Consider the following 20,189-nt stretch of genomic DNA (forward strand, 5'->3'; position numbering starts at 1 on the left):
TGCGGAACTTCCTATGCTCCAGTTTCTGGCCGTTTCCCCTTGTCCTGTCTCCACTCACCACTGAAAAGAGTCCGACCTCGCCATTCTGCCCCCCACACCTTAGATATTTATAGACCTGGATCAGGTCCCCTCTCAGTCTCCTTTTCTCAAGGCTGAACAGACCCAGTTGAAGAAAAAGGTCTTTTTCTTTTCTTTTTTTTTTTTTTTTCTACTAGAAATTTAGGTCACTGAAAGATGTAATCATGGAAATACCATCAGAATTGCTAGATTTAGAGCTTTAACTGTTGCATTATATTCTGATTATTATTTGAGATTATTTTTCAGTCCTTGGTCATTCTTAATAGTTGCCTGGCCTCAGTGATACTTTCTGATATGGAGATACCTGATATATGATAATGGCTTAAGGGGAGAACTTTCTCAAAACACAGTTTTGACTGTGTCATCGAATGGAAGCCCAGTCCTTGGAGACATTCAAGGTCAGGCTGAACCAGGCTCTGAGCACCCCAATGTAGTTGTAAGCATCCCTGTTCATTGCAGGGGAGTTGGACTATGTGACCTCTAAGAGTCCCTTCCAACTCAAATGATTCTATGATTCTCTGACTCAATTTAGTTGTAGCCCAGCCCTTCAGCTTTCATGTTAGGTGAAGTATGGCCAGTGTGCTTTCCTAGAGCTCCTTACTCATGTCTCAGCTTCAGGAACAATCACAGGAACAATCTGCTGGAGAAAGGCTTTGCCACATTCCAACATTTAAGGTTTGTTTTCATGCTGGGAAGGTGAATTGGGATCTCTCTTTGGAATGCTCTGGGCCTTTGCCTGTATCCTTGCTCAAGCCTCAGCTAAGTGATTTTTAACAGCTGCTTGAAGTCATTGAGAATTGAAATTTAGAAGTGAAATGCTGACACCACCTTCCTCATTACAGCATTTAGACACTTCTGCCATGCTGCAATCAGCCTTCTATTGTAAGTGCTTGTGTTGTAAGCATCTTGGATCTAAACATTTGTTAGCTTAAAATATCAATGCAATTGCAATCCATTATGATCTGCTCAGAACACCCATCTGGCTCCAATTCTGCTGCTGTATGATGCGATGTGCTGCTGCAAAGCCAAAGGCCTCATTCTGCCTCTGTTTACGCCTCCTCAACTCTGAAAGAATGGCATTGCAGTAGCTGAAAGCACAGCACCCCAGACCAGGTGTGGGGAAAAAGTGAGTGATGCATATGCCTACATAATGTGCTCTTTCCAGCTTGTTTTTCCAGCTTTACCAGGCTCTGCATTATTATGGAAGTGTAATTCAAAGTCTGAAGAAAACACATCAGAAATAGAAAACACTTTGGACTTTTTCTCGAGGAGATGATTGTAGCCCCATTTTTTTCCTGCTGATTCACCATTCCAGACACTCTGGCGTTTCTGAGACAGCTCTTTAAAACAAAACTAACTCCATAGGAAAACTAAAATGATACTTTTTGAAGGAAATGCCGAGAAAGAGATATAAAATATTCATCACCTAGAAGAATCACTTTTTACTGCAAACCATTTTAGTACCTATTGTGCTAGGATGTGAAAACATCTGATTAAAAACCTTCAGTACCAGTCTCATGGTGTGCCTACAAGATGTGCTGGGACTTCAATAGATCTGAAAAAAAAACATGGGAAGCCATTTTCAGTTTGCTGCTGCCTTCGACTCACATTGCTGAGCAAAGCTAGCAAAGAACTCAGTTACTGAGGGAAGAATTTATGATTTATGCTGTAAGTAAGGAGCATGACAAGCTGCTACAAGCACACAGGCAGTAAGCACAACTGTGCCACTTAGGTTCAAATTCCAGATCACCAGAGCTCACGGTTTTTTTTATGGCTTTGGGGCATCTTGTTTATCAAGCTTCATCACCAAGAGTGATGAATCTAATGGTTCAAAATGAGCCCTGGATGTCTTTTTATGGCACAACGGACCTGGGAAAGATCTGATTTAAGCAACATGGTGTATGAACGCCTTTGCTACCCCAGGTTTCCAGTCACAAGAAACCATCTTTCTACAGAGCAGTAAAGAGATACAGGAGCATTGACAGCACTTGTTAAAAGCTGAAAACAGCCTGAAGTTGCATAAGTTTTGTTGCAGGGGTGGCAGCAGATGGCTGAATGAGTCTTACACCCAGCCCTTTGCTTGCCCCTGTGATGGGGACAGCAGCGCCACTCACGAAGCAGCCCCTCAGCTATCACAGATTTCAGCACGCCAACAGACAGTTCAAACTAGGGCTAGCTTATTTAATTTCACAGACTGAAAACTGCAGCAAATCAGGAAGTTTTTTTGTGAGTCATTCAGTTGTCCCCACCACCAGGACATGACAGCTACCTTGCTCAGAGCTACACAGCAGCCGGCAGAGGGGCCTTGCTACTGCTTCACCATTGTGCCTCATGCAACCCAAAAAGCCTGTGGCCCAGCACCTGTAGGATGCCCCCAGTCAGTCCCCTTGGACACACCCTACTGCTGGAGTTGCTGGATCCAGGAGGGGCTTTGCAGGCCTTTGGAACTCCTGCAAGATGCCATGGGAGATGCCTACTGGAAGGTGAAATGATTCACTGCCAGGACAGCTACACCACGACAGGATTCAGTTCACACTTTTCAGTCGCTTATGTGAGAATGAAATAATTCCTCTGCACCTTGAACTGTCTGTAGGATGGTAAGAAGTATGCAGATGCAGTGTCCATTAAATGTAATGGACTGGGATCAATAGTGATTCAGGAGCCTCTTATCACAGGATTCTTCCTGTCTAGGGTATTTAACTCATGAGAGCATACTGGCCACCCATGCAGAAATGACATGGCAAATGCCTCAGTCAGAACTAAATCCAGAAATTCTCTCCTGTTGTAGCATAAAACCCATTAATGATTGTTTTCAAACTGTATCCACTATAGGGAGAGAACAGAATGCAGTTTACCACTTTATTAACTAACACAGTATGAAAAATAACACCCATAGGGGGGAAAAAAAGAAAAAGAATTGAAATTTATTGTCATTATAATTTAGTTTGGAAAACCAAAAACTAATAAAGTATATTTAATGGGTTTTTATCCCCATTAGGTTGGGTATACTGTCAAGCCTAACACAAAAGACAGCCGTTTAATGATGTTTTGTAAAACAATGTTCCTGTAAAGCCCAGTCCAGGGAGTAGTCTTTATTCCTGAAAGAAGTTTAACTGAGCCCTATGAGAAGGCTCCTGAAGGGATGACCCTTCTGCGCCAGACTGGGCCCTTTGTTTGAGTCTCACTTTTGCACAGGGTATTATTCTCTGATACTCAAGAAACTCTGAGCAAAGAACAAGAATGCAGTGGGGTATGTTTGTATACACAGTTCGTTATTCATCTAGTGTATGCGTGACCAAAAATACTAATGTCCATAAAATAATTAACAGACACTAATTTCCATAGATGACTTCATCACCTCTATTCTATCCTGTATACACCTAGACTTGAACTTCCTACAAGATACATTTTAATGTGTGCAGTCCTACTTTGACATGGAACTTTTAGTTAAAATCACTCTCAACAGAACAGATTACTCTTTCAAAATGTTGGCAAAATGAGTAAATCTGCAGGTAGGTCAAAATGTACAAAATAAATAAGAAAGAGAGTTGTCACGGACCAGCAGGGAAATAGCTGAGAAAATGTTGGATCTACGTATTTGGAGTAAAGCTAGAAGCGCACATTGCCTCCCTGAAAGGACCTTTAAAGGCCTCTACATGATGAAGAATTCAAGTGAAGTCTTTGCAGCATTGTGCAGTCTTTGGGTAAGAAACAATCATGACTGAAAGTTCTCACTGCTATATTAGACACAAGAAAGCTTTTTCTGTGCCAAGTATGCCTCACTTCTTTCCTCACCCATGAACAAAAGTACAAGTCATAGAAAATATAGTAACTCAAAGCATGAAACTCTGAATTTGTTTCTTGGCAAATGTTCTTTTAGCACAAAATAAAGGGAGCAGAAGGATATGCCACTAACTTTCTGACATTCCCTAACAGATAAAATTCAGTGTGTAGGCAATGTATCACGCTTGCATAAACCGAATGCACTACTTGGGCTATCTTGGGTTGTCTTTATCACTCTGTATCTTAGCAGATGTGTGGAGCCACTATTAAAATTAAAACCTGTAGATGATGTGAAAGTTATTCCCCCTCCCCCCCCCCCCCATTCCTCCCAGTTGTCCCACAAATAATTTATCTTCATGTTACCTCCAGGTTCATAATTATCTTTTAGCCTGGACTCACCAGAAAGGAACAGCTGATGGGATGTGCTGCAGGGCTGGCCTGCCCTCCAGGGGAAATTCAGCAGGCTGACTGGAGCCTCACAAAGATCCACAAAGCTCACAGCAAACTGGTGTAGTCACTCCAGTGGGACTTTCCTTCCAGACTGGCATAATGATTTTAAGTTATTACAAAACATGTGCACAAAGTTGATCTCACAGTATTTAAAAATACAATTTTTTTTTTTTTTTAACTTAAGTGAAGATGACATAGAATCACAGAATGGCCTGGGTTGAAAAGGACCACAATGATGATCTAGTTTCAACGCCCCTGCTATGTGCAGGGTCACCAACCACCAGACCAGGCTGCCCAGAGCCACATCCAGCCTGGCCTTGAATGACTCCATGGACAGGGCATCCACAACTTCCTTGGGCAACCTGTTCCAGTGTGTCATCACCCTCTGTGTGAAAAACTTCCTAATATCTAACCTATATCTCTCCTTAGTTTAAACCATTCTCCCTTGTCCTATTACTATCCACCCTCATAAACAGTCATAACATCCACCTAATATCTTTGCTAATCAACTGATTAATTGATGCCTTTCAAAAGGATTGTGAAACTAACCTGGAGACATCTGTACCTGCAAATTTTGCTAGGATAGAAGAAAGGAGATGAAAAGAGTTGCACTGAAACACATACTAAGTCTTCCTAATACTGTTTTTAATGATTTTTCTATTAAAATGACACATGCAGATTTCATGCCAGCATGCTACGATGCCTTACTGTCATTGATTCAGAATGACCTACATGATATACTCTTCATTTTTCCTGTGATTTAATGAATGGTAAAAATGATTAATAGGCAGTGAAGCTCCACAAATATTATTTTCTGCATCACATACAAACTCATACTGGTATGCCAGTATTATGTGACCCCGTAATCTTTTTATAATTGCTTAATAGGAACTAAATAGAATCCCCACGATAAAGATACAGGCCTAAATGTAGTAAGAAAGAGAGTCATCAGGAACTACAATTAAAAAAAAAAAAAAGTTAGAGGCAGATCTTCTCTTATTCATGATGTTGATAGAAAAATACTTTTAGTATGCTAGAATTCCAGAGTTAAATTTGGATATGGATAGAGATATTCAAATCGTTATTATAGGGAGAAATTCTACAGAGAACTGACTCACTATGGGAGACTTCAGTTCTGAGGTACAAGTTGGAGACCAAATGCTACTGGAGACAGCTCAGATATTCTGGAGTGTGACAACTGACAGATTTTCTGACAGAAAGCAGAGATGCTTCTTTCTAAACTTAGCCACAGAAAGTTTTGAGGTTGTTACAGGACAGCTAATTGTAAAAAAAAATAAAAATAGCATTGGTTCAGATGAATGCTGGCCCAGTTTAAACAAAATGGAGAGATAAAAATAGATCTGTAAGTCAGGCTGTGTATAAGAAATTTAAGGAAATGAGCGAAGGCCAAAGAAATTATTTGTTTAAGGACTTTGGGGAGGAGGTTTGGCTTTCCTTTAGGGCAAAATTCAGAAGAATTTCTAGAGCTTCAAATCCTGCCAAGGGAACACTTCTGGAAAAATTCTCTTAACCAGGTAGGTTTGTATGCAAACTCTTCTCAAAAATGATACCTAGATAGAAATGGTAAAAGAATGATCAGCAATAAAAGTGGTGCCTTGTAGGTCAATTTTCAATAAGGGCACTTGAAACAGTGGATCAAAGACAGAACTGACAACTAGGAAATGAGAGCAGAAAGCTAATCCTGCAGTGTTATGGCAGAAATTCCAAGCTTCATGTTATCACTTAGTGGAACTAGAAAATCTCCGTTCTGTGATCTCAAAAGAGCTGTCGTATGAAATACTGCTTCTGGTGAGAAGCATCTTCAATAAATCAACCCACTCAAAATTGGTACAATGTGACAGGAAATGTGGTGCATTACACAAGTTCTGGGCTAGAACAGAACTATAATATGAATTTTAATACAAAATATCATAGCTTTAGAGCAGTTTTTAAAGAAAAAATAATTGAAGATGAAGGTAAGTGTGTATTTACAAAAACAAGGTAGATCACAAGACCATGGAAAGTAACTTGATATCTTTATCTTACAACTCCTATCTTAACAAATAAAATGTAGCAGATCTAATCTATCAAATATTTGGCAGAATACAGATTGCCAAGCTTGTGGGAAACTACTGGCAGAGCGTGAGGAGAGGAGATTGCAATTAGTAGAAAATAGCTGGGGTAGGTAAATGAACTGCATAAAGAAAGACACTGCAGAATTGTGTTGAAATGCTTTTAAAAAACTCTTTGAATAGAATGAGATTACTATTACTTTGCTCAGTACTGATTACACTTGAAACCAATCTTGTCTGAATATTTCTCTTAATGACCTCAGTTATAAAAAGTAATATACTAACAAGATTTTGGGAGACATTATAAACATGGAAAATGAAAGTGATATGTGGAAAAGTCAGAAGGACCTTGCAGACTGGAAAAATTAAAAAAAAAAAAAAAAAAAGAGGTGAAATTGCATTATATGCATTTAGTTGCCAGCAAATTTTTTTAATGTAATTGAAGACTCATCAGAGTGACATGAACTAGAAGAGCCCATGTGTTTCAAAGAATCATGAAGTAACTTGAATTAACCTGTGCAATGTCTGAGTTAACATAGAAATAAAATTCTAGCACTGCCAGTAGAATTGTCAGTAGAAAGATAAAAAATACAGCCTGGAGTTCTCTGTACAGTCTTGGTCAGCCATATTCCCCAGTGATGAATTCAATCTGGTACTCATGAAGGCAGTCTGTGAAGATAATCAAGAAAATGAGTCTCCTATTCCCTAGTTAGGTCTGTCTATCACAATGGTCCCACTGGGTAGGAGAGAGCAGGGCAATGGCTCATCTGGAAAGGATGCCTGTTTGGACTGGCTGGTGCCAAACAAAATGAGGAATAGCAAAATTTGACTACTTTTCCCTCTGTGGAGGCTCTCACTTATCTTTTTTTCCTCTTTAACTTGACTGTTTTTTTCCCCACAATATTTAAAGAAAAATAATTATCCTTGATAAGTCTGCTGTTCTTTTATATTTGATTGAAATAGTTCAATGGCTCAGAAATTCTTAAAAGTCAGGACTGAAGATCAAATGGACTACATAATCACAGAAGCATCATTTCTGTAGGAAATGTATAAAATCAAGGATAATTTAAGAACAAATAGGGACAGACTACTGATGAAATTAGAAAGTCAAGAAAGCAGCAGTAGGTCTCTATCAGAGAACTACGCTTCCAAGTGGCATACTGGGGACAAAAGGTATAACTAGATAGAAGTAGTTTTAAGATTCTAATCCGGTTATGAAATCGATTGCCTTCAGAAGTCCCCTCTTGTTCTATCAGAAACATGGATGAGTTAATATGATGGCTCTACCCTAATGAGTGCAATACAACATTTTAAGATTTTCAAGGGGAGCATACAGATCAGTTTAAGTCATTTGCCAAGGATTCTTTTACTCCAAGTATACCAAGCTTGTTCATCTTTGTCACTGAAAATCTGTTGTGCCAAGCTGCAAGCAGATTCTGTGACTACTGCTTGCTCTGCTTTTCTTTCTCTTTGAGAAGTTCAGAAGCTGGATTGCAGTGGCGCAGAACCTTGACAGCAGAGAGAAAAGCAGTGGCAGCCTGCCCAGAACTCAAGAGCTAAACCTTATTTCCATACCAATATATATCAAATTGGATAAGAATTTCCATCAACTTTATTTATTTATTTATTTTTTTTATCCGAAGAGCACTGAAAATGTACACAGCACATTACACAGTAATCCAGAATTGCTGTGAAGGTCACAAAAAAGGAGAAGCTATGCAAAACGTAGCGTTGGCCTCACAAAAAAAAGCCAAACCAAACCAAAAAAACCACCAAAACCAAAAACACACCAAAAAACAAACAAAAGCTCCCAAAACCTAAATGACTTTCAGTTCATTGCACTGATGTGAAAATTTGAATTTCTGATGCACAAGGGTGAATTTTGCCAGAGGATTTTATAATGAATGACTTAACACATTATTTCCTTCAGCCAAACAAAGCTAGAACCTATCAACCATGTCACAAACTACCAGTGAGATCCCAAAATTCTGTTCAGCTCAGGCAGTAGCAGTGACCTGTCTGGAGTAGAAAGACTTGAGAGTGATTCTTGGTAGCACTGTGGATTTTTGTATGCACTATCAGTGTTTCATACACAGTGCTGGGCTTCCAGCAGAGCTGGTAGAAACTGGGAAAACAGTTGGCCAGTGAGATCTCATGGAAACAAAATTCCAGCAGAATTCAGTGGCTCTGTGATTGTGTGGTAACTTTAACAAAATTTGATTAATTTATTAATTGTACTCATTTTGCTTGCGCACTACTGTCACTCTATTTTAAGAACTGTGATTAGACTTTGATTAAACTTTGATAGAGACTTTGATTAATAGAACTGTATGGAAAAGCCAGAACAAACCCCCAGGGGCTGATGGAGAAAAAAAAAATAGTTAAGTGCTGACTAGCAAGCATAATTTGCAGTAATATGCAGTAAACAGGAATGAGAAACTAATCTATAATTTAAACAATGCTTTAATTAATAAAGCATGAATAAAGAAGTCTGTGGTAAATGCAGGGAGGAATCTTGTCTATCTGCTCATCTATGAGTAGCTAGAACATCTTGAACGTCCTTGAATAAGACATTAAGACGTAACTCTGCTAACACATAGGAGTCCCAACCAGGCAGTCGTCAGGCTTGTATGTTTGCTTATTTTCACAAATTTTAAGATAGGGAGTCGTTCCAAAATCAAGTGGCATAATGGGGAAACCCAAGGAAATAAAAGGAAAAGGCCCAAGGATGTTTGCCATTCTGAGGGAGAGATTCCAAAATGAGGTGACATGGGAAGGGACTGACTCACACGACACCGCATAACCTCTATGAGCTGAATGGCACATTTCTGCCCCTGGGAGTCCAACTGCATCCTGCTGCGACCCAATCAAGCAAACAATGGAGAAAAGTGCCTGAGTGGGGTCCACCAGCATGCAGCCATGAGAATGCCAGTGATATGCTCACACAACCTGTGTGAGGTGCTAGGCAGGAGTTTCCATCATTAAAGTGAAGATTTATAATTGCGGCCTGCAGGCAGGCTGGCCTAAAGTGGTGGTGGAATAACTCCCTAAGCCAGTTTGCCAATCCAGTTCTGTCAATTTTTCTGTCAACCCATGGACCTGTCAAGCCAGTACAGCAATGTAGCTGTGTGTGGTTGTGTGTGGTCATTATGATGGATGTCCAGAGATCCAAACAAAGAAAAATGTGATGGCCTTCAGACTGATCTCACTCTGTAGACAGTCTATGGCAGTTTACTGCAGGAAGCATGAAGATACTGGTTATTTATTAAGCAGCTTGAAAGGTAGGGGCATTTTAAAGGGAATTATGCATAGTCTAATGAATTTATTGGGTAGTTCTATAATCCAAACACTTTCAACTTTGGTATTCTAGCTGTCTGTGACTTGAAAAAACCAAAGGTCCAGTAAGGACCTGGGTGCCCAGCCCTGGGAACAGAACTGAAAACATGGAGCAAAGGACCCAGGTCTACATGGAATCTCAGGTGATCAGCGTAGGCTTGCAGTGAGATTGTTTAGATCGTCCTGATCTCTGGCATATTAGTGCTAGACTGTATCTAGTAAATGAGCTATTTAATTTGCAAGCAACTTTAGACACTTCTGTCCACATATGCAAATGGATATAGGATGAGCATCAGTTGTTTCTGTGAACTTTCTGCCACTGCCCCCCACACACGCAGAGCTGCCTCATTCTTCACCAAGAATAAGGCTGGTGCAGCTACTGACTCCCACCATGAATCTTCTTAGATTACTTTTCTACAGAATAATTAAGACAGAGACGGAGAGAAAAAAAAAGCAATGCAGTTTGGAGGTGCTGCCGGCTCAGCAGAGAAACTGCTGTGGGAGTGCTGTGCACAGAGCACATGAAGGAAAAGGTAGGGGAACAGACTCCCACAAGGAAAAGACTGAGAAATTACTTATTTTGTTGGCACTTCTTCTAGACAGTAGATATTCAAATGCAAAGGACCAGAGTGGAAAAGATCGAGGCAATAGGTAAAATGAAGGAGAGGAGATTAGCAGAGTTCCAGCATCATAATTAAATTATTTTCCTTGAAAAATTAGTGCTAAGAAATCATCTGTTTTCTACATAATGCATTTTACTCCTTCCTCTGTGGGACAGATCTGATTGCAGGCAGAATAACACAGACCATTTCCTCTAATTTTGAAAGTTTTAAGAAAATCTTACAGTATCAGATTTGAAATAATAAGTGTGAGAACTTGATACCATTTTATCAATACTCAGATTTCTCTGGATACCAATGCAAAAGAGAGAAGCCATTCCTTCATGACTGTTTACAGCCTCCGGTCTAAGCAATACATTGCTGCAGCAGTCTCGATACAGCGATACACAAGATTTTTTTTTTTTATTCATGCTTAGTGCGTCCATGCAAGCGCACCTCGTGATACATCCTCTGGGCTTTTGAAATGGCCCTCACTGCAGTGTATGAAAAACTGAAGAGGAAGGATTTCACATGCACTACCCAGTGTTCTTGATCTCCACGAAATCAAGGGCCACTAAGATGATGAGAGGGCTGGAGCACCTCTCCTATGAGGAAAGGTTTAGGGAACTGGGCTTTTTTAGCGTGAAGAAGAGAAAGCTTTGTGGAGACCTCACTGTGGCCTTCCAGTACTTGAAGGGAGGATATGAGCAGAAAGGTGAACGACTGTTTACATGGATCAATAGTGACAGGACAAGGGGGAATGGTTTTAAACTAAGACAGGGGAGATATAGGTTAGATATTAGGAGGAAGTTTTTTTTTTACACAGAGGGTGGTGACGCACTGGAACAGGCTGCCCAAGGAGGTTGTGGATGCCCCAGCCCTGGAGGCATTCAAGGCCAGGCTGGATGTGGCTCTGGGCAGCCTGGTCTGGTGGTTGGTAAGCCTGCACACAGCAGGGGGGTTGAAACTAGGTGATCATTGTGGTCCTTTTCAACCCAGGCCATTCTGTGATCCTATGACTTAACGCACATATCTGTATGTATTTTTATCTTGATTAGCAGGGGTTAATAACTGACAGAATCAGTCAAACACACCTATTGAACATTCTTAACACAAGAGGGAAATCTACAGCCATCCTGTATTGTCCTTCTGAAAATTATGCTATTTTTGTGCATTCTGAACGGAATAAATGCAATTTCATAAATGAAATATTTAACAGTTTCTCTTGCGGTCATTAATGGCTTGATATTAAAAAAAACCCTGCTTAGACACCAAGGTATTTCCAGTATCATTCACTCCCTGTGCCAAATTTATGGTTTGCGATGGAAGCATACTTTCAAGAAGGTGAACCAGTGATCTTGGCACTTAACAATTATCATCATAATTCATTTTTGTGAGTGAGAAGGCTATAGGATCAAAATAACAAAAAGCAAACACCATTCCCTAAACAAAGAAAACCGATCCAAACCTCTCTTTGTTGATCCATTTTAGGAATCTCTGTATCAGGCTCAGTGAGTGGACAAGGAGCTGAAGTGTGTATGGTGTAGCTAGGCCTTTTTAAACACATAGCTGAAACAAGAGAGAATTTATCCTCTCCTTATGCAACCTCACAGCAAATCTGCCATCCTATCATTCAGTGCATTATCTTCAACATTTCTTCAAAAGAAGCACAGAAAATAAAGGATTTTCACAGCTGGCAATGTACTAAAATATAATAACTTTCACCAGGAGAATATAATGAAACTGCTGTTTAAGAAAATGCTACAAACTCGTTTAATTTTCTTAGTTTTTTAAAGTGGAAACTTTTCTCCTTCGATGATGGAAGAGAATGGGGAAAAGACAATCAGTAAATATTTTCACCCTTCACAGCTGAAATAAATATTATAGTTTTATCTGTTTCAGGTTTCCGATAGAGATTTCAGAGTTGATTAGAGCTTTCAGGAACAATCTAGGCCTTCTAAATTGAAGTATTCCAGGTTTTCTTTAATTGACAACCGCTTACATAGTACATCACAGGTTTAGTGCCTACTCACCAGCCACATTTCTCATAGATCTGTTATTGCACAAAAATGAGTGTGAGAGGCCTTCTGTATTAATAGTTTATGAAGATACTTCAATTACAGCTGACCATAGAGTATTCTCGCTATATTCTTCTCCTGAGCCTCTCTCTGGAGTCTCTTTTTCTGGAGGGCCAAAGCTTCCTGAAGTGATAATACAATCTCCTGAAAAATAATGATTTGGACTTGGTGTGGGGCAGCACCATTTTGAGAAATAGCTGTAAGAAGTGCTTAGGCAACCCAATTTGTACAGAGCACCAACTAATTAAAGTCGAAACTCTGGCTTTCTATTCCCCTTAAGGTGACAGAGTTTTATATCTAAAGAAACAAAACAAACAAACAAAAAAACCCAACAAAAACACACACAGGAAGAAGGATAGCCTGTATTAGACATCAGTTCAAAGAGGAATAAATGAAAAAAAGTCTGATTTATCCACAGGAAACTGCCCAGGATCAAGGTTTTCAGTCACCTACTTTATTCCCAGTTCCTTTTCTTCTAATCAGTCTCACTGCACGTTACTCACAATGAACTAACAAGATGAAGAACTTCCTGGAGCAAGGTGCTGCAACAGTTCAGTTCAGTACAGAGGCACTTTCCTTCCTCTGTCCTTCCTGCTTTCTGCTCTTCAGTCTCTCATGATATTTGTGTTACCTTCTGGATCCCAAGTTCTTACTCACTTGCCAATAATTTCTGCCCACATGCAGCCATAACACAAAACATTAGTGCAATATGAAAGACAAGCTGTCAGATACCCCAAGGTAGAATCAAAAAAGAAGCAGAGAAGGAGTTATTTCTATATCTGTATCGCTGATTGACAAGCCCTGTAGAAGGACATGTGCATGCATTTACCATTTTGAAGAAGTAATCATGCTTGCTGAAAGCATTAGCCTTAGGAAGAATCATAGAATCACAGAATCACAAGGTTGGAAATGACCTGCAAGATCATGTAGTCCAACTGTCCATTGCTGCCACAAGTCTCTAAACCATCTCTCGTAGCTCCTCATCCAGACACCTCTTGAACACTGCCAGGGACGGCGACTCCACCACCTCCCTGGGCAGCCATTCCAGTGCCTGACCACTCTCTGAGAGAAATGGTTCTTCCTTATGTCTAACTCAAACCTCCTCTGGTACAACTTGCGGCCATTTCCTTGGGTCCTGTTTGTTGCCTGGCAGAAGAAGCCAAACCCCTTCTCATCACAACCTCCCTTCAGGAAGCTGTAGAGTGCAATGAAGTCTCCCCTGAGCCTCCTCTTCTAAACAATCCCCGCTCCCTTAGCTGCTCCTCATAAGATTTGTGCTCCAGACCCCTTGCCAGTTTCGTTGCCCTTCTCTGGACACTTTCGAAGGCCTCAATGTCTTTCTTATAGTGAGGGGCCCAAAATGAACACCGTACTCAAGGTGCCGGCCTCACCAGTGTTGAGTACGGGGGGTGATTACCTCCCTGCTCCTGATGGCCACACTATTTCCCATGTAGAAACCCATAGCTTGAAGGAATTAGTGCTCTTGTAATGCTCAGCAGCTGACTTGTATTATTTCAGATAAACATGGCTGAGAACTGATGGATACTTATTCCACAGACACCAGCATTTTTTTCTCAGAATATCTGCTTTCTTCTGTACTATCTTCTGTTTTGCATAATGCCATATGAAAGTCATTTCTAGAGTTTGGAGCTTTTTGAAGGTTCACAAGAAAAAGCAGAGGGAGAAGAGCACTGCCCTGAGCAATGCAGTCTTAACATTGTCTTAGTGGATAATCAGAAGAGCTCTTCTATTACAAGACTGCATAGAAAGAAAGCACTGTAAATCCTACCCACTACCCAGGGCAATAAGAAATGTTAAAAAAAAAAAAACAAAACAACAACAAACAAACAACAAAACAACACCAACAGTACAGGCTTTCTTGACAAAGTCATAGTTAAGAGCTTAATGGAATCTAGTAGACAAGATTTGCACTTCATGAAAGGAGTATGAGGCACACAGCAGTTTGAAATGTGCATAAATTACCTCCTCCTATCTTGCAGGAAGAATTGCATCTTCCTAAAATGCTAAAAGCAAGTAGATTAAATGAACTCCTACCTTGGAGAGCCTGGAGTGTACGAGTCTGTACAACAATACAGAGCTGCAGGACCAGCTGTGGTGCACTTTCCAGAAACGTGGCTAGCAAATGCAGCATACTCACATCTGCATACTCATACACCATTTTCCAATAAAACCGCCATCTGTCATTCTCTCCACTCTGTCGACTCCGGATACCCAAGTATATAGTGTGGAAATACCTGGAAATAAAAGAGAGAAATTATAGAAACGCAGAATGATATTTTACAGGCAACAGTTTTGCTCAAAAATAATTTATATTTAGTTATTTTGCTCAAAAATAACCTATATTTTCCCAATGTACTTCAATGTTCTGAACATTTATTTAAAAGGAATATCATACTGTAATTTGTAATAGTTGATGTGATAATAGTAAACTGAACTGAGGACAAGATTTGCCTTTATAAAACTGTTTACAAAGCTTAGCATTATATACATGCATTTGTTAAATAGTACCCCTTTCACAGACCCAATTTTCTGAACAGAAATGTAGGGGAGATAAATTGATTATGTGGTCTCCCTTGGAGCTTTTTCAAATAACGGTGGGAAAAAAACCTGATTCTGTGATGGCCTCTACTCTACAGTCTCACTCTACAGTGAGTTGTGAGGACTATATGTATCAGCTGTGTGTAACCTTTTGTTCTAATCAGTCCTAACTCCAGAAGTACCTGGGTACTCTGACTGACAGAAGAGCCCAGGGTTCAGCTGTCCCAGCAGAGAATAAGCGCCCAACAGACCCTCGTACCCAATGTACACATGGGAGCAACAGCTTCACTCAGGAACATACATCAAACAAAACCAGGGAGCACCACAGAGCTCATATCTGAGCCAACAACACTTCTACTGACAACACACATCACAGCAATAGAAAAGCAAAAAACATTAAAAATCAAATTTAAATTAAAACTGCATCAGGTGGCTCTGAATTATAGGAGTTTCTTTGTTGTTGTTTGTTTGTTTTTACACTTTTGCTAGCAGAGTCCTTTCAACACCTAAGTTTTTGGTTGCAACTGATTTAGTTATTCCTAGGTCTTTAGAGTCCTGCATCACAACAGGGACAGGCAAGATTTGCATGCTGTTCTGCAGTTTGTGTTTTGTGTGTTGTTTGTTTTGTTTTGGCCTGATTCATATGTCCTTCCAAGGGGCACACCTGGGAAGAGTGCACTTAGTGGGGCGGACAGCCTCTTCAGTATCCTTCTTTTGAGATATCCCTGACCCTTGCTATAAATATCTAAAGTAGCTTTGTCTGCTGAAGGTTGTGCCAAGAAGCTCTAACCCTGCCAACAGAGCCATCTGCAACTTCAGTTTTACAGCATTTGTGCAAAAAATACTTTTCCTATTAGGAAAATGACATGCTGTGCCAGGCAACATCCCTTAGGGTTCTTCACCTGCTCTGCAGAGTGGTTGTGCATGGCAAATACGTTGTGATTAATGAACCCTTATGGAAATATTTCCTCTCCCATTGCACTTTATTGTGAAACATTGGCAGTGAGTTATTGGGGACTGGGGAGTCATTGCTCTTTGTCTACTTTACTCTCTGCAATTTAGACAAGAGGCAGGGGAAGAAGATACTTTCTCTTTTTACATACTAGGGACCAAATTTCAGCTCAGGGTGTTTATTTCTGTCCCATCAATTTTGGCCAAATTGCTGGCTAAAATGAGCATTTACACACATAATTACTGTCACTGATTTATAGGCATAATCAGGTGATTAGACAGCTAAACATCCTCATTTGCATCCACAATTAATTGCACCAGCAATTGATGTTATGTGTGCAAATTAGCAGTTATTAAAATAAAAAGATTGTTTCATAAAATGCTTCATATATCAAAGACACTTTATACCCACGGTTAAATTTAACAAAAAAAAAGAGAAAGTTCTTTTCTTGTTGGGGTTTCCAAATATAGTTTAGAATGTGTCATTATTGCAGTGCTATTATATATATATGCATTATGTAATTGCATTTTAGACACTGTTACTGATGTCCTATTGTCAGGATATGCTATAAATACTATGCAGACACACTCAAAGGCAGTTCCTGCCCTGAAGAGTTGTTCTCATTCTGGTCGTCTGGTATCATTCTAGTGGAGCTCAAATTTCTCCTGAGTTCAAGCTGTGGCCAGTACACTCACATTCAAGCAACATATAAGAAGGACTCATGACAGCTCTGGCTTTGAAACTATCTTAGGTTCGTTGTGGAGCACACTGCTCAAACATGAAGCTTCAGACGCGTTATTATTTAGTGGTGATTATATCTTAAGACCTAAACTTCGGACGTATGCAGTTCCCTACAAATAGACAAAAACTGCCTACGCATTTCCCCAAAAATCATTGAATTGACACGAAAATAAATGACAAGAAATGATTAAGTGAGAGCACTAGAGGGAGAAAGGAAGAATAGGAACTACAGCAACAATACTGCTATCTAGGAAAGCAACTACTTCATCTAGTAAGTCAAGATTGTTATGTTTGCAGAGAAAATCTTAAGTAATAGAGTTTCCTAAAGCTAGAGAAAGTTAGAAGACTAAAAAATTGCTACCAGAAAGTTATATCAGATATTTAATTTTTTTTTCCTTCCTCTGAAGCCAGAGCACTGCTTAGCTTGTCAACCATATAGGCAAGCTTACTACTCAGCATGAAGAGAAGGGAGTAGGAAGTAATACTATATTCCTAATAATCAGATAGCAACGTATATATTGCTCTTTGAGAATTGATGCCTTTTTTACTCTCAGGAGGAAACAGAGAACGCTTCAGCATGAATTGCTTTAATTTATTTCAGTATATCATAAGACATGGTATATATTCCATTGATTTCAGGGTTATGATTTATATCTGGGACAAGATCTTGAATGACATTCTTTTTCCGTTATATTAATGAAGGAAGGCAGTAAAGTCAAAAGCAAACAAAAAAGCAGGTTAATCCCTGTTTTGCCTACAAAAAGTGTTCATGATGTAAGCCAAACAGAAAGAAAAAGTCACCTATATTTGTAGCTGTGGAAAAAATCCTGTACTATGGGTAGATCAATTCATTCTCATGAAAAGGTGGCTCTCCAGAGTTTCAAAAATCAAGAATTCTCATTTTGCTCCAGGTTTCCATCCTAAACTTGATGAGAGGTCAGCTTTGAGTGAGATATCTACATTTAAAATACATCTAGTGACATTTAATTGCATAATTAAAGCATGCCCAATTGTGCATTTAATTGAGATGTGGTAGTGTAATTATATGATAATACTAAATATTTATAGGAGTGCTTTCCAAGTTTAAAGGGCTTTACAAACAGTAGTTGATTAACTAGGATACGTGTAAATAGTCTGACAGGATTCACAGCCCAGGAATTGGCAGCTAACCAATCTAAAACCTTCCTGGGAGAGCAAGATATAGCATTCACACAAACTCAAAACCAGGTGTGGTTCTCTAAGCCAATAATGGGAATGAATTGTCCCTATCTGGTTTGCAAAAAAATTTTCCCTTCTTTCTCCCTTGTTTTAAGGAATGTGTTTGTCTTGAATACTCCCATCCAGATAACACTCCCTCAGCTCTTGCTCCAGTACAAGGCAGACAAAGAAACCTCCCAAATACCTTGCAAACAGGATGCAATTCCTCAGATCTCAGTTATTCTAGAAGAGAGGACATGAAAACCAAATCCTGATTGCTTGTGGCCCTGTTCCCTTGAGTGCAGAACTGATCTCACTGCCCATGGTTCGGCTTCATCAAGGTCTTTCAGTCTGCTGAGCTACTCTGGGATTCGATCCCAAATGTTGCCATTTGTCCTCACCTCCTTTCTTCCAGCTGCACATTTTATTGTACATCTATAGCTAGAAATTGAGATTAAGAACAGTTATATTCAGTAGCTCTTTGTTTAGACAGCGTGGGCAAGCATGGGCATGCACAAGCATACAGCCATATGCAAGCCCAGTCTGGTTATGGCTCTGAGCAATTCTTGCTACAGATTTTCATGTTAATGAAGCCATCCATCTGATGGTAATACACGCAGCTCTGGAAAAAAGCCTTCAGTTTAGAAGTGTCAGAGATTATATTGCTACCATGTGCTTCATCTAAAAAGTCCTTAGGATGATACACATGAATGAGAAGCCATTTGCATTCTTTGGAAAAAATGGAAATGTTCTGATTTCATGCCTCATGTAGTCCATATTTATTACAATTGCCTAAATCAGTAGAGGACATTTGCTTATGTTACATAATCTACTGAAACATTTGTGAGAAGATCAAAAACCATTAATGGCTAGCTGCAGCAATCCAAGATGCTTATTCTGATGCCTGATTCACCCTGGTATCAAACAGGTCATTAAACAATTTAGCCATACCATGAACAATTGCTCCTTTTGTGTTTGAGGTGAGGAGAATAAAAATCACAATTGAAGAGCTTAAAAAAAGTAGAATAAACAGCAATTCAGATAAGTGGTATTTTCTTCTGTTGCCTAGTTACCAGAAAAAACTTAACTGTATTTGTATCTCAACAGTATTTGTTGTGTTAAATAACAACAGATTGTTCTGTTTTGCTTCTTATTAGGTAAGCATGGGTTTGCTTTCTTATTAGGTAAGCATGAATACATAAAAAAAGTTTATTTAGCAGCAATGCTTACTTTCTTATCAGAACATTCTAATGCTTATTCTTTTTGCTCTGAAGAAAGGGATAAATCAGTTCAGTTTTAATTCCCTTTTCCAGGAAGGTACAAGCCGTAACAGCCAATCTTAATTTTCCAATCAAATTATTTTTTGATGGCAGCATTAAGGTTTAATGTGCAAAGGGAAACCACAATACATCCTGTAGCACAGCAGTGACCAAAGCTTGTCCAACCAAGCATGGTTCTGGCAATTTACCAGCAGCCAAATGTATGGGCTTAATTTAGTTTAAATTATGAGTGCAGCATCTTCACCTGTGTCACTGAGATGAGATCCACATGAGGACAGATCCTAATGGGGAATATTTCATCATAAAAACTGTTAAAAGCCTTATTTCCAGAACATACCTACATTATCAAAAATAAAACCAACCCCCCACTTCTTGTATTTAATTTCCCCTTGAAGCGTTAAGATTTCAGTGAAACATCTCCTTTAATACAAAGCAAAACACTTTATAAGCGTAAACAAAGTGATTACATCTGTCTCATTACAACCACTAAAGCATTCTGCAGCATATTCCATGACTGGGTGATCCTTCCCAAATGGCCATGACTAATAGCAGCATTTAATGGCCATCTGAATTTTCATGGCTAGCTGAATTAATCAAATGTGACCAGTCAACCCCAGCACCCCTCCTTATCTGACAAGGCCAAACTGTGGACATGAAGTATGTGAAGTACTAGTATAGGGAGATGGTAGAAGTGGGTGTGATGAAATGTGAGTTTAATAAGGAACAGACAAGATGACCAAAGGAAACCCAACATTAGTGCATTTTCTTCACTACGTACCATAGGCCAGAATACAAAATGAAAATGACGAAACAAAATGAGAAAAATTTACAGCCTGCTATACATCTTCAGACCAGTTGTTGCTACTGATGCTATGTAACAGCCACTTTTTCTATTTTAATCAGAGACTAGCATTTAGGTATTTAGCACAGCTAACAGCTTCTACTCATGTAGGTGCTCATGTTTCCTGTATTACATCACACACCTATGTGCTCTTTAACCACAATGTCTGCTTCATCAGAAGCTGATGAAATTGTTATGAGCCCCTGAGGCCTCTTGGTTTCCA

General features: G+C 39.5%; 1 protein-coding gene across 2 annotated transcripts in view; it reads right to left on the bottom strand.

Moving 5' to 3' along the window:
- The window catches only part of XKR4 (XK related 4), a 227,766-nt gene that overhangs the window by 76,510 nt on the left and 131,067 nt on the right, over positions 1-20,189 (bottom strand). For both annotated transcript variants that reach the window (XR_007375587.1, XM_048938433.1), the window contains exon 2: positions 14,452-14,651. Coding sequence is in view for 1 of the 2 variants with exons in the window: in XM_048938433.1 (XP_048794390.1) it covers positions 14,452-14,651 (200 nt within the window). In the remaining variant the exon portion in view is untranslated. The remainder of the gene's footprint in view (positions 1-14,451; positions 14,652-20,189) is intronic.

The sequence above is a fragment of the Lagopus muta genome, chromosome 3 (genome assembly GCF_023343835.1).
Source record: "Lagopus muta isolate bLagMut1 chromosome 3, bLagMut1 primary, whole genome shotgun sequence".
Taxonomy (NCBI): Eukaryota; Metazoa; Chordata; class Aves; order Galliformes; family Phasianidae; genus Lagopus; species Lagopus muta.